Source organism: Onychostoma macrolepis, chromosome 22 (genome assembly GCF_012432095.1).
Source record: "Onychostoma macrolepis isolate SWU-2019 chromosome 22, ASM1243209v1, whole genome shotgun sequence".
In the NCBI taxonomy this organism is placed as follows: domain Eukaryota; kingdom Metazoa; phylum Chordata; class Actinopteri; order Cypriniformes; family Cyprinidae; genus Onychostoma; species Onychostoma macrolepis.
In genome coordinates, this window is record NC_081176.1 from 33,096,962 (window position 1) to 33,112,653 (window position 15,692).

Below are 15,692 nucleotides of genomic sequence, written 5' to 3' on the forward strand. Positions count from 1 at the left end.
AAATAGGTATAGGTCCTTTTCTTATCTTTATCATGTATTTTGCACTGCATTGCAATTAAAGCAGAGCTCATCCTCACTGTTAAAGCTAAAATGGGACTGATGTTTTAGTCTTCCTACACAGAACATAGCCTTGTGTGATGAATGATCAATTATACCTGTGTTAGGCCTACTGTATGCATACAGCTGCATCTTATTAAACAATTTCGAATAATTAAATAACTAACTGAAGTTATGTATTTGATTTAAAAAATGGCCAATAATGAAAACGAATCGCTGAAATTCCATTTCAAAGCTGATGCACAAAACTGCCACATGTCAACTTTCATATTTGTCAAACCAGCTTTTAGGTCACGTGCACTTCTGTGTTCTGCCCGCAGATGGCAGTAAAATCCAAGTAAACTGTGTTTTATTCTTTTCAGGAATATTTAAATACCTTTCTGTTTATGAATTAATTATTAAATCATTATTATCAATCAATTCGAATTTATAAACAGAAAGGTATTAGCAGTGTGAAGTAACAGTAGCAGGGGCAGAAAAGACAAAAGCAATGTGAGCGTTACATGTGTGAATCTCATTTATGTTTTAATCAAATATAAACACACTGATTGAAGACTAAGTGTAATTCCAGCCCCATGCGGACATGATTTATTGAGACATTTGCCTTAAATAAAATGTATCTGTAAATTATCTGAATTTTTCCTCTCAAGGCCTAGCTTATGAATATTTATTATGTGACGTTTGACGTTGCTTGGTAATTTTCTGAAATGTCCAGTCACACAATCTCATTAATATTCATAACCGAGTCTGTAGGTCACTTCTCCAGCGTCCTACCGCCTCTATCAGCCGAAGCCCCGCCCACTTACTGCCTTCCAGCCAATCGGTAAAGCCGTCACGTTACCTAATTAATATTAATGAGCTAAGCCTTCACCGTAGTAGGATTGGCTGAGCGCAGCCGCAGAAAGTGCGCAGTGCCGGTCCATCTCTCGGTGCTGCTGACCTCTCCTAGTCCGGTTCTGGATATGGGACGTGTTTTCTCGTAGTCCGGCCTTGATTTAACACGGTGTCGGACATTAGTGCAGCGGACGCAGCGGTGATCGTAACAGGTATGTTATGATATGTTAATGAGCATCAGAGGTGTCTGGAATAATACATACAGTGTTTGTTCTCTGAGGTAATCGTTGCATTTATACTGTAATGTTCAGTTCACAGTTAAAAGGGTGTGTTATATAGGGGAAAAGGCTCTTAACCGCGGTTTTCTGTTATAATATCGAATGTGTGGTTGTGCTTTTTGTCATAAACTGATATGATTGTACAGTGACCTATGGACTGTGTCTCACATGCATCAGCAGTTATGCATCAGGACAACACCCCATCCTCACACTCATCCCATACACATAAACACCTGGAATACAGTATTACCGCAGATCTAATAACAACACACATAAACACTCAGGACAGTGCAGCAGATGTGATGTTTACTGTCTCTGACTACACCCTGGACACTGTTAGATCATCACAAACACTTCATTTCTGCTGCTTGTAATGTTCTGACATGCTCTTAAACTCTGCTTCACGTGGTAACAGCTATATTAATTAGTGTTATTCAAAGATTCTCAAAAATATAAGGATTATGACCTGACTCAGGACTGGTTACAACAGTAATACAGTTATTATTATTATTATTACAATAAATAATTAGGTAATTAGAAATTGACACATTCTAAACAAGATACACAGAATACATTATAATGTAAATACTCCTAAATATAAACACAAATCAATTTTACAGATATATACAAGTAAAATAAATACAAATAATAAATACAATAAATACAAGTACAAAATTTGAGTAAAGAGTAAACACTATTTACATCATTCTTTGAGCATTATACAGTGATATGCTGTAATGAACAGCACTGCAATACTTATTTCTGAATTAAAATTCAGTTTGATATTGTTTTTGGAAGATATAAATTCAAAAATGGATTGATATCATAATGAAGAAAACGCCTTGTTGCAAAAATTCTATATATATAAAAAAAAAAAAAAGTAATTTGGCATAATATTTATTTTCTTCTATAAAATATATCAACCAAACCGCTTATTAATATTTAAAAATGTTTGTCTATTGACAGTAATGTGGTGCAACAAACATGCAGAAACATACGGAGAAAACAAAACACACCCACAAACTACAAGAAATACCATATATATTAAATTCAACAAAATTTGAAAGAGTAAAGACTATAAACAACAATTTATATAATTCTTTATGTATTAGGTATATATTATAAACAGGATACACTATATATATATATATACACACACACACAGAGTATATAATTCTATGGATTAAAGATTAGGATTTAACATAAACCTATATTTTGAGTTAATCTCAGACTGTCTTGTATCTCACGGCACGTTTATACATCTGGAGGGAGAGGTTTAGAGCATTTGTCTGTAGACACGGCCACTCCTCGCTTCAGCAAACAGTTCATGTCAATAACGCAGTCTAGATAAGAGACTTACAGGACACGCTCACTGCCATTCACGGAAGTCACTGCTGGATTTTGCAAAGAATATGAGTAATTAATGATCAGATGTGCCGTTTGGTGTCTGGTTGATCTGATGATACTCAGTTTTAATTATTCTGAAGTCATTATTAGTGGTGTTTTCAATACTGTAAGTAACAGCACAGCAGCAGTTTAATAATTCAAATCACAAAAGTTGAGTAATATTAGCAAACGTAATTAGCCAACATCACTAATAATAAACAAGACTGAGCCATCAAACACTGAACTACAAATAAACAGTATTTATTTAGCAAAAACTACATTAAAAGTGCAGTTCATACATATGCATACATGCATTTATACACACACTCTAATGTAAACTTACTTAAAATTTCACATTTAATTCAATGGGTTACGTGCCTTTTCTTTGTAATTATTTGTGAAATTTATTAGTAATTTTTGAGTCAAAATGGTTCGAAAATAAACGCTACACCATTTTTCAGTGTAGAATGAGTTGAATATACCTCTATATGGTGAGCATGTTTTCTAACACTTTTTTCTAAATTAAAATTCATTTTGATACATTTTTGGGAATTTTACAAAATAAATTTTCTCTTCCAAATAAATAAATATTCCAACAATACTGCATTAATATTTGAAAAGTGTCTGTCTGCCTGTTCACAGTAATGTGGTGCAACCAACATGCAGAAACATACAGAGAAAACATAAAATATCACAGAGATGACACTTATGACTGTGTGTCAAGGTCAACGGGTCTCTTAAAAATGTGACCTTTTTATGACAAAGCAAGGTTAGTTCACATTATAAAATGTCATGTAGTGCGACTCCCTAAAATGTAATGAGATTTATGAATAAGATGTGCACTCTCACATATGTTCAAGATGTAGGGAATTTAAGTTAAAAAAATATTTTCAAACTGTATAAGACCAATATGACCACTTTGTGTTTTACATTCGATTTTTTCCTTTTTAATTTTATAAATTCTTATTTGTCATTGACCCAGATACATTTGAAGCGTTCAGGTAAGGACTTGCCTGTTATATGCATTAGAGGCCATAAATCACATCTAGCTCTAGCCTGTTATTGAATTCAGAATAATGAGATATTTAGGAAGCAAACCCTTCCCCATTGACTCATGATTGGTGAATCACAAAGCTGACTGTAGGTTTTCACAAAACAACACACTGAACATGTACTGTAGCTGCCTTTGTATCAGGTTTCAGCATCTAGAGAATTGCATTGATTGAAATCTTCATTCGGTGTAGTAACAGTCTCAAGGCATGCAGCAGTTTAAAGACTGAATCCACAGGGATTGACAGAAGAATCTCCATGGGCTTTTGATGATGGGTTATTCTGGAAAGACACCTGGAAATAGCAGAAGATGAGTCAGTCGTGATTGTCATTAAATCAGCATAAATGGAGAGGATCCAATGATATTATGCATCTAATTATAAAATTTTTATACTAATTATAAAAATATTTTGAGAGAGTAATAATGGATTTTTTCTGCATTATGATAATGAAGACTGTGAAATTAAAATATTGTCACAATGCATCTTAATTTTCTTTAATGTAACATGAAATGTTTACAGAAAACAAGGGCCATTTTTCTTTACCCTTAGTCATAAAAACATAATACTGAACCGGTACTGTAAGTTTTAATAGCACATCCACCTTGTGTTTTCCATCTCTCAGATTTCATCACTGACTCAATATTTGTGTTCTATTTCTGTTTCATTGTTGCCATGGATATTAGAGAGGGATGACTGGTTAGTTCAGTAGAGGTGGTTACAAGAGAAAATGGTTAAAGAGAAAAACTGGGCATCATATACTAAATGACAGAGGATCACACACTAATAGACTTTTAAGTTGTTCCAAACACAACAAACTCAATGACGAACTCACAACAAACAAATGAAAACAACGTGTGTAACAAAAAATCGACTGAAAATATCAAACACATTTGCTCTCCGATGACAGGATGGATTCATATTCTGAAGCTAAAATATCTGTGAGACTGTGACCATACACTACGCAGTTTCCTGACTGACTATGACTTTTAGCAACTGTAGCGTTGACTTGTCCTGACTGTATATTGGGGCAAAAAATTTGTGAAGTGTTTTCAGCCTTAAAGTGCCCCTATTATGGGTTATGAAAGGTTCATATTTTGGTTTTGGGATCCCCAACAACAGGTTGACATGCATGCAAGGTCAAAAAAACACTTTCATTTTCTTGTATTATGCATTTATTTTTACCTTATTTGCTCAACGACTCCCAAACGATTCGCTCAACGATTCATTTTTCCAAACCCCTCCTTTGCGTGACGCTAATCTGCGGTGATTGGTCCGATTTCATTTAAAGCAGTGTTTGTGAGCTTCTAACGCTCCAAAAGTGGCATCTAGTGGCAAAGAATGAATTTGCATTTTCATTCAGACCAACACGAAAATCAAGTTTTCCCACTTCTGCGCACGCAACAAGTGGGCGGGCAATATGCTAATGTCGATTCTTTCTTTTGAGAGACAATAACTTTATACACGGCGCACTTTCAGATTTAAAACTTTGCAGGATGTTTTCATTCACTTAGAGCTGTGTTACACACTGCATGAAAGCTCATTTTCTAAAATCCATAATAGGGGCACTTTAAATTTTCCAAACTGTTCACCTTAAAGGAAAAGCTCACCCAAAAATAAAATTTGCTAAAAATGAACTCTCATGTCATCCAAGATGAGTTTGTTTCTTCATCAGATTTGGAGAAATGTAGCATTACATCACTTCCTCTGCAGTGAATGGGTGCCGTCGGAATGAGAGTCCAAACATCTGATAAAAGCATCACAATAATCCATTTGTGAAGCAAAAACCTGCTTGATTGTAAGGAACAAATCCATTATTAAGATGTTTTAACTTTAAACAGTTGTTTTTGACTAAAATAAAAGTCCATAATAAGCCTTCCTCCAGTGAAAAAGTGAAAGTGAAAAAGCCATCTCGCCTGAATCAGAAGAAGAATATTTTGTGATTTAAGTGATGGTTGAAAACATCTTAATGATGGTTTTGTTTCTTACAAACTCACAGCTTTTGTCTTCTCAAGACATTAATTGACGGTCTGGAGTAGGGTGGAATGACTTGTGGATTATTGTGAATTGTTTTATCAGCTGTTTGGACTCTCATTCTGACGGCACCCATTCACTGCAGATAATCCATTGGTGAGCGAGTGATGTAATGCTACATTTCTCCAAATCTGATGAAGGAAATGAAGATGAGCACATTTTCAGCAAATTGACATTTTTGGGGTGAACTGTTTCTTTAATGTTGTAGTTTACATAAAAGGCCCCAACAGTGGGGATTTTTATTTCTAACAGCTGTGCCTTTTCTTAGTTGTTCCTTCCTGTTTAATCATTAATAGATGACTAGCAGCAGAGCAAGGTTTAACTTGTAAGTAAATTATTTTCATTGTGGGAATTAACAGGTTAAAGGCATAGTCACATTAATCAATGACATGAATGTAATTCTTTGGATGTTTGTGGGTGATTTCATCACACTGAGAAGCCTGTTGATGCATTATAGAACATTTATTCGTTGTTGTATATTAATAAATGGTTATTATAAGACAGAAAGGACTATTGTCCGTCATGTGATTGGTCAGTGTTTTGGATGCAAGGCTTTATTGATTGAGTGAGATGACATGACCTACTGGAGGCTGAATGGATGGGTATTACAGCATGAGACTGATGTTGTCAGGGTGAAGGGTAAATGCTGATTTTAAAACACAAAGCTACTTGTTTTGACAAGTTTGATCAATTAATCAAATAGGGCTGCCACAATCATGAAATTTGGTTGAATTATAGCATGATTGATAATTTGTAATTGTTTCCTTCCTACATTTATTTAAATATCTGTTTAAGATATATACACAATCATGAAAAGATGCAAGATGCAAATATATTTTTACCATAACAGTTACATTACAAATTAAAATTACAGTACCTTTTAAATTTTGTAAATTTATTCGTACCAGTCAGTAGCCTATAGATTGTTTTTGTCATCAACAAATGCTTTAACATGCTCCGTTTTCTGTTGTATTATGTTTTGTTTCAGTCAGTTGGCCTGTGTTCATGAGTTACCTTACTTAGTCAATCATCCTGTTCACCTGTTTGAATAATTATCTCTTTATTTCCCTTTTAAGCCCTCAGTTCTCCCTTAGTCTCTGTCTGTTCTTGTTTGTAGATTGTGGTTTTCTCTTAAGTTGTTCCTGTTTCCTGAGCACTTGTGATTAAAAGTAACGGGCCTGCCTGCCATCCAGCTGCTCTTCCTGGAGCAGAAGGACTGTTCGCTGGGGGACCAGACCAAGAGCTTTTTAGATCTGGCGTGCCTCACACAGTATCCTGATTGGTCAAAGGCACACCTTCCAGGGAACGGTCCCAGAGAGGACTTTGCCGCTTTTGTGGAGTGGGTGCTAGTGAACAACAATTCATGGTTCACCATCTGCCTCGCGTAGGAGGATTTCACGAGCTGCACTCCAAGTCCAGAGCCCAGCTGGCCGCCTTCGCCCTGCTGCACAGAGCTGATGCCAGAGCCCACTGCAGACACAGAGACTGATTCTGCTGTGATGATAGAGCCAGAAAGAGTAACAAATCTGTTCCGAGCCCGATCTTACGTCTGACCAGTTGCACGGCCTGGCAACATCGGCCATCCCTGAGGGAATACTTGTGGAGTATGAGGGCATGGAGGGAAGCCCCACCCACACTCCTGCCACTGAGGGTGAGCTGTAGCTGGCCTCTGGAATAGTAGATGTTTCTGAAGAGGATGTGTCCCTATTTCTCCCGTCTCCACTGGTTCTGTCCAGTCCTGAGTCTTCTATGTCTCCTGAGTCTCTAATGGTTCAGCCCATCCCTGAATCTCCGCTGGTTCAGCCCAGCCCAGAATCTCATGAGTCTCTGCTTGTTCAGCCCAGCCCTGAATCTCACGAGTCTCTGATGATTCCACCCAGCCCAAAATATTCTGTGTCTCCGCTGGTTCCGCCTGGCCCAGAATCTCCTGTGTCTCGGCTTGTTCAGCCCAGCCCTGAATCTCCTGAGTCTCTGCTGATTCCACCCAGCCCAAAATCTCCTGTGTCTCCACTGGTTCCGCCCCGGCCCAGAATCTCCTGAATCTCCGCTGGTTCAGCTCAGCCCAAAATCTCCTGTGTCTCCGCTGGTTCAGCCCAGCCCAGAATCTCCTGTGTCTTAGCTTGTTCAGCCCAGCCCTGAATCTCCTGAGTGTCTGCTTGTTCAGCCCTGCCCTGAATCTCCTGAGTCTCTGCTGGTTCAGCCCAGCCCAGAATCTCCTGTGTCTCCGCTGGTTCTGCCCAGCCCAGAATCTCCTGTGTCTCAGCTTGTTCAGCCCAGCCCTGAATCTCATGAGTCTCTGCTTGTTCAGCCCAGCCCTGAATCTCCTGTGTCTCTGCTGATTCCACCCAGCCCAAAATCTCCTGTGTCTCAGCTGGTTCCGCCCGGCCCAGAATCTCCTGAATCTCTGCTGGTTCAGCTCAGCCCAAAATCTCCTGAATCTCTGCTGGTTCTGCCCAACCCAGAATCTCCTTAGTCTCTGCTGGTTCAGCCCAGCCCAGAATCTCCTGAGTGTCTGCTTGTTCAGCCCAGCCCAGAATCTCCTGAGTCTCTGCTGGTTCAGCCCAGCCCAGAATCTCCTGAGTGTCTGCTTGTTCAGCCCAGCCCAGAATCTCCTGAGTCTCTGCTGGTTCAGCCCAGTCCAGAATCTCCTGTGTCTCCGCTGGTTCCGCCCAGCCCAGAATCTCCTGAATCTCTGCTGGTTCAGCTCAGCCCAAAATCTCCTGTGTCTCCGCTGGTTCTGCCCAGCCCAGAATCTCTGAATCTCCGCTGGTTCAGCCCAGCCCACCTCCACCTCCCACCTCAAGCCACTGAGCCCTGGACTCCACCTCATCCCTCTGACCCATTGGCTTTGGCTCCATGTGCCCTCATCTTCTCTGTGTCCCGTCATCCCAATGGCTCTATCTGGGTACCTCGTTCCTTCAGCTCTGCCTTGGTCAATCATTGACCTGCCTCCACCACAGGATTTCACTCCCCTGGCTTTGTCTTGTCCCTTCATCCCTCTGGCTTCATCGGGCTTCTCTTTCCCTCCGGCTCCACCGTGGTCTTCCGGGTCCCCGCCTTCGCCTCTTTCTCATGAGCCATCAGCTCCACCATGGGCCTCTAGACCTGCGGTGTCGCCTTGTCTCCATGTCTGCTCAGCTCCACCTGGGTCTCCAGCTCCATCTCCATCATCCGTCCCCAAGGTTCCTTCTCTCAAGTCGTTGGCACCATGGCTCCTCCCATCTTTGACTCCTCCTTGGGCCTCGTCCATGCTGACCTCTGGTTCAACATCTGGCTCCTCCTGCTCCTCCTCCTGCTGTAACATGTATGCTCAGTTTTCTGTTGCATTGTGTTTTGTTTCAGTATGTTGTCTGTGTTTATGATTTTATTCCCTTGTTTAGTTAATCATCCTGTTCACCTGTGGTCTGATTAATTATCTCATTAGTTCTCTTTGTGTTTATAAGCCCTCAGTTCTCCTTTAGTCTCTGTCCGTTCTCATTTGTAGATTGTGTTTTCCTCCTAAATTGTTCCTGTTTCCTGAGCACTTGTGATTAAAAGTATATTTTCTTACTATTCCTCATCAAGAGAGTTAATACATTAACCACATTACATAACAAATGCTTTCTATAAAAACACTAATAATTTAATAGCACTGTTAATGAATTGTCATCTTTAGCACATCTAAAATGTAATATTCATTTTTCATGATGCATATTATAATGTTGTAATGCCTACATTACCCAGTCGTATTTTAAATTTATATTAGTGCTGTTAGAATTAGAGCATTAACGCAGGCAATTAATTTTTCCAGTTTAACGGTGTTAAAAATATTTAACACAGTTAACGCAGGGGCGGAGCTAGGGTTGGCCACCCCACTTACAACTGCTGCTTCTGTCTCTTTTTTTCTTGAAAATAATTGCGTTTATTTAGACGCAGAACATCTTTACGACCAGATCAAACAGGAGATTTTTCAGACGTGCACTCCACTTTGCCTCGAAACACTGCAGGTGACAAGCTCAGTATAACAAAAATTAACTGTGGTCAGATGAGATGTTGTCAGACCATGTGTCAGTAAAAACGAATTTTCCTCTCCTGTCTGCCATTATACTGTGCTCGTAGCACGTGCTCTTCAACTGCAAGCACACAGTGTCCACTGTAGCCTGTATCATTTCATATTAACGAATGAAATGACGAGCATGCGTGTCAGATTTGCGTCACGTTTAGCAGCCAAATAACCTAATAACCCAGCTGCTGTGATGCCTGTTAATCAAAGAACAAAAGAAAAGAGAGGATATCAATAACTTTTGTTGCTTTAAGGATTCATCTATATTTAATTTAGAATTTAGTGTTGATAACTTTATTCAATTTCTGTATATTTCCTACTTGCTGAAAGACACAGGTAAATATGGCATTTATTATAATTGGTATCACATTTCTGTAGTGTCTGGCTTATGATATCCTTCACTTTTTGTATACATTGGTGACTGCCGTTTTTATATGTAATGTATGTTTTCTTAGCAATTAATACTGTTTGTCAAATTCTCTATAAAGGTTTTTTTATTTATGCTATTTTATTTATTTATTTATTTTTTGACATTTAGGCACATTTGTTGCCAATTCTACTACAGGATTAATATAATTAGAAATACATTCCAATTTAAGTTCACAAATAATGAAGAACCATGAGATATAACTGAAATAATTCATACGTCATTCCCAACCCTCAATTCTGCGCCTTTTCCTTCACAGAGCATGTCCACCATGGTTTACCCACATGAGGAGAGACTAGAGAAGCTGACGCAGGAGGAGATCATCTCCAGCACTAAACTGGTGATTCAGGGTCTGGAAGCTCTCAAGAGCGAGCACAACTCCATCCTGCAGAGTCTGGTGGAGACCATCCAGTGCTTAAAGAAAGATGAGGAGGCCAGTTCGGTTCATGAGAAGTCCAACCTGCTGCGCAAGTCTGTGGAGATGATTGAGCTGGGCCTGGGTGAAGCGCAGGTGAGAGACGATGACAGTACGGGGTGGAGTGAATGGATATACCACCTCGGTGGTAGGAAGTCTGTTGTTAGCATACATTGCTGAACTAGTTAATAATGTAAAAATATTAAATCACCTATGTTACATATCAGGTGATGATGGCCCTGTCCAGCCACCTGAACGCAGTGGAGTCAGAGAAGCAGAAGCTGCGCGCTCAGGTGCGACGGCTCTGTCAGGAGAACCAGTGGCTGAGGGACGAGCTGGCCAACACCCAGCAGAAGCTCCAGAAGAGCGAACAGAGCGTCGCACAGCTGGAGGAGGAGAAGAAACATCTGGAGTTCATGAACCAGCTCAAGAAATATGATGATGGCATCTCACCAGAGGTGAGTGTCTGTGGGTTGGAGCGTCATACTGGCTCAAAAAAACACCCTTTTTCTCCTGATTTCTATTTTTATTATTTAAAATATTGTAGGAAATAATATATGAAAAGTTTACACTGCAGAAAGAAACTTTGTGGTGCTGGATTCTACCTCCAGTGTCATTCTGTGTTGTTATTGTTTACTAAACCTAAAACTAAATATAAAAAAAAAACATTTCTCACTTATTGAAATAAAGCTGAAATAAAGTAAACATATAATAAAATATAAATATTAGATGAAAAGCCAAAATAAGAAATGTTCCCCTGGCAACTAAGTGATATTAACCAAGTTTAATTTGAAGTACTAAAATGATCTAAAACTGGAACAAAAATAAATTAAATCCATATATATATATGACAAATGACAAGTATGTATAAATAACAAATCACAACAACATTTCTAAAACTTAAACTACAATTAGAAAATAAAAATAATAAAATTAAAGCTAAATCAAATATTAATAAATACTATAGCAGTATATATATATATAAATAACACTGGTGCCATTATTCATTATTCATATTTTGTCTGTCCTTTTAAACAAGGTTAACTATTGTTGTTTTTTCCCCCAATATTATTGTATTACTATTATACCAAGTATACAATATGTTTTGTTTATATTCTAGAATATATTTGGAAAATATGCTGAGATATGTATCCCAATTAAATTTTGATTGATTGACTATCTATCTATCTATCATTTTCTGTTTTTATTTAGTTTAGTTTTTTTTAGTCATTTTGTTGTGTTTTTAGTATTTTTGTTTTCTTTTACAATATATCTATATAGTTTTTAATAACTATCATTTCAGTTTAGTTATTGTTTTAAAATACTTTATTTTATTTAAAGTTTATGGTTTTAGTTTTAGATAACTAAAATAAATTTGGTTTATCCCTTGAATTGTTTTGATATTGAGTTCATTTTAATACATTTATAAGTCATTTACCCAAACTAGAAAACTAAATTACAATATTTTTGGTGCAATAATCCATGTTGAATCCATGTCCAGCATTCTAAGCGGACTTATTAATGAATAAAAGGGGAACTTTTTCAGAGGCTTAAATCTCCTCTGCAGCAATAGCCTGGCTTTTCTTGGGAAATGAGCCGTGTCCTTCTTCCTGTAAGTGTAGCCAGCATTGATTTATTGTCAGTTTGAACAAATGACTCTGTTTTGCTGGATGGAGATGTTACAAAGAAGATCTTCATTGTTACTGTGTGATGAATTAGTAAATTGTATTCCTTGGCAAACAGAAGGTCCTCTCCTTTACTTCAGTCCAATGTTTTTCATTTTTCTCTTCCTGCATTGGAAGCATTTGAAGACACTCTCTGTTAAAATGACAGTTGCCTGCAGCTTGTCATTTATATTTCATGAAAGGCTGTTTCATGCAGTTACATCCTGAATTAATGGAGCCATTAAAATCTCTAAAGACAGTCATGCATGGACAGAGATGCAGCTGACTCTAGAAATGATCTAATATATAAGACTAATAGTAACAGAGCAGCACAGACTATATATAAACAAGAATATTTCAATCTTTTTTTCATCTTCTTTGATTTTGTTTTAGGAAGAGAAAAATGGTGAGACTCCCAGAGATGCCCTGGATGATTTGTTTCCCAATGATGAAGATGACCAGAGTAAGGAAGTACAAAAATGACACAATAATCACCCTTACTCTATAAGAATAGCAAAATCCACATTACAACTTGTAGCCTGAACTTTGCTATTCAATTTCAGAATGATTTTTTTCCAGCTGTTTTTTCTTTACTGTTAGTGGGACACTTGGCATCTCTACATCTATTGCCTTTTTCCTTAACATATATTTTATTTTTAGCATCTTAAATTAGGTATAATTCAAAAGCTTCAATGCACTCAAAAGTCATCCTGTGAAAACTGTGTTCAAATTGGATGCTGCTTTACCATATTTTTCTAATATTAACAAAACATGGAAAGGTCTGAGACTCAAGGTTCCATATTTGACAACAATTTTGTAATAAAAGTGAAATGTGACAGATACAGTATGTAATAATTTGTGACAGGAGATCAAAGCCCTAAACAAAATAAATTTTTTTGATATCAACTTCAAATTTGGAACACACATATGGCTTTGATTCTCTAGTAATTTTGGAGCTCGATTTCATTTGTAAAATATATATTTTGTATAAAATGTAAAAACATGTTTGGTGCAGTGCATTTGCTTTACAACAGACTTACACTTCTTAAACCTTTTTACATTTTCACTTCGGCATTAAGCCGCTGAGTATTTTCTGTAAAAAGCGACCAAGCTTTGGTCTGGGTACCAAAACATTTAAGAATTACAACCATTTAAGTTCAGTGCATTTTCACATCTATGGAGGGCGACAGTTAACAGATTTTAAAGAGCTCAAGCATTAAAAGCACCAGATGGCATAAAGGTAGTGTCTGCTTATAATCAAAAGAACGTTATTGTCTTTAATATAGTTAACGTTATAGTTGTTCTTGGTGTGAACAGGTCATAATGCTTGTTAGTATTTAGCACTACTGACACTGTATGGCACATTAGATGTGAATTTGGCCGTCTCATTACTTTTGCATGTCCTTTCAGTCCTTTTGCAAAGTCTGCATTGCTGTGTGGATGCCATTTTGGTGTACTACCCATTAGTCACTGTGACGTTACTAAAGTGTGGATTTGAGGCAAGAATGGCATTTGGAACGGAGCTAGAGAAACCATACAAGTCATATTTTTGATAGTAACAGTGTTACTGTCTGTCGCCCCCTTCAGTCCCACACCGGCACAACAGTGCGCTCGCTGCCGCTCAACAGGGTGGGTATGAGATCCCAGCCCGCCTCAGGACCCTCCATAACCTGGTGATCCAGTACGCCGCTCAGGGCCGCTACGAGGTGGCCGTGCCTCTCTGCAAACAGGCTCTGGAGGACCTGGAGAAAACCTCTGGACACGACCATCCCGATGTAGCCACCATGCTCAACATCCTGGCTCTGGTCTACAGGTGTGTGTTTGCTTATGTGTAGATGCATGTGGAGTCATTATTTACTCACTCGCATCTCATTACACACTATTTCGACACACTATTTCCCTGTTTAATATACTGTAAAGCTGCTTTGACACAATCTGCATTGTAAAAAGCGCTATATAAATAATGCTGACTTGACCTGACTTGATTACAAACCTGTATGTTCTTAGTTACATGAAACACACAAAAAAAAAAGGCATTTTAAAAAATCACAGTAAATGGGCCTTGTAGCTTTCAAGCATTATAAAAGACACAAAAGCATAATGAAAATGGTCAATGTGGCTATATTTAAATATAGGACAGATTTTCATTGAACAAATAATGGCTTATTACTTCAGAAAGCATGTAATTTAGTGCACAAGTCATTTGGGCTTCTATTGTGTCACTTTTATAGTGCATTAGCTTCATCTTCGATGCTCCAGTTTACATTATTTGTAAATGCACTGACAAAACAACCGGTACATTTTTCAAAATTTCTTCTTTTGTGTCCCACTGAAGAAATAAAGTAATTTGTTGGGTTTAGAGTGATGTGATTGTGAGTAAATGAGGACAGAACTTACTTTCTTTAACCAGCAAGACTTCCTTCAACCAGCTTTACCAGAAAAGATTGAATAAAGTACAAAGTAAGTCCGCAGATTCTGTCTGGGCCTGTTTAGGTGTTGGGATGTACTTAATCATTCTTTACATTTCATCAAATTATGTCATATTTTGTATATATATATATTTAATTCCTCATTGTTTTCAGCATCCTCTGTCAGAACTGGCGATTCTGTTTGCAGATTTGCCTAATTTGTCATGTTGTCATGGAAAACTAATTCTCCTTTATTGAATTTAGAATAATATTTAAGTGAAAGATATGGAAGCCTGTTTCCGCCACTGAATAAAAAAGTAATTTCTGAAAAATTCAATTCTGAGGAAAAAAGTCGATATCTCACAATTCTGACTTTTTTCTCGCAATTCTGACTTTTTTTCTCAGAATTGTAAGATATAACCTCGCAATTGCCAGTTATAATGTCTGAGGAAAAAATTGACTATTTTTTACAATTGTGAGCTTATATCATGCAATTCTAAGAAAAAAGTCAGAATTGCGAATTTATATCTCGCACTTACTTTTTTTAATTTTTAATTCAGTGGCAGAAATTGTCTTCCATAGAAAGATTGCCCACTAGACCTACTGAAATAAGCATCTCAAAATAAGACTTTATTGCAATTCTTTTCACTCAGGGACCAGAATAAATACAAGGAAGCTGCTCATCTCCTTAATGATGCCCTGTCAATCAGAGAAAAGACCCTGGGCAATGACCACCCAGCTGTAAGTACAACAAAAACACAAATTACTCTAAAAAAAGGAGAATGTAAGGTTGTGCATGGGATTTCTATTATATTTGCTACTAAATGTCTTAAACGTCTTCCAAGATTCAGTGGCTTGAATGCCTTGCAAACTTCAAATCAAGTAAATAGTTGTATAGACCTATAGAAATGATGGTGACTTTTAAAACCTCTGGACTTTTCACATAATTGTGTAAAGCCAGGAAAGAAGATTGGCGTCTGTGATTCCTGAAAATGATTTTGCTATATTTATGCCAAATGGTCCATGAACAGTTCAAAGGCGTTCTGTCTGGATCCACACTGTACCCTGTAATCAGTGTCCATATTTCATGACTAATCC

At 37.7% G+C, this 15,692-nt stretch overlaps 1 protein-coding gene across 2 annotated transcripts in view; it reads left to right on the forward strand.

Moving 5' to 3' along the window:
- The first annotated feature begins 943 nt into the window (after window positions 1–943).
- The window catches only part of klc4 (kinesin light chain 4), a 30,929-nt gene continuing 16,180 nt past the window's right edge, over window positions 944–15,692 (forward strand). For both annotated transcript variants that reach the window (XM_058760858.1, XM_058760859.1), the window contains exons 1-6: window positions 944–1,103; window positions 10,367–10,618; window positions 10,750–10,980; window positions 12,580–12,649; window positions 13,774–13,999; window positions 15,248–15,335. In XM_058760858.1, the coding sequence (XP_058616841.1) occupies window positions 10,370–10,618; window positions 10,750–10,980; window positions 12,580–12,649; window positions 13,774–13,999; window positions 15,248–15,335 (864 nt within the window). In that variant the 5' untranslated portion in view covers window positions 944–1,103; window positions 10,367–10,369. The remainder of the gene's footprint in view (window positions 1,104–10,366; window positions 10,619–10,749; window positions 10,981–12,579; window positions 12,650–13,773; window positions 14,000–15,247; window positions 15,336–15,692) is intronic.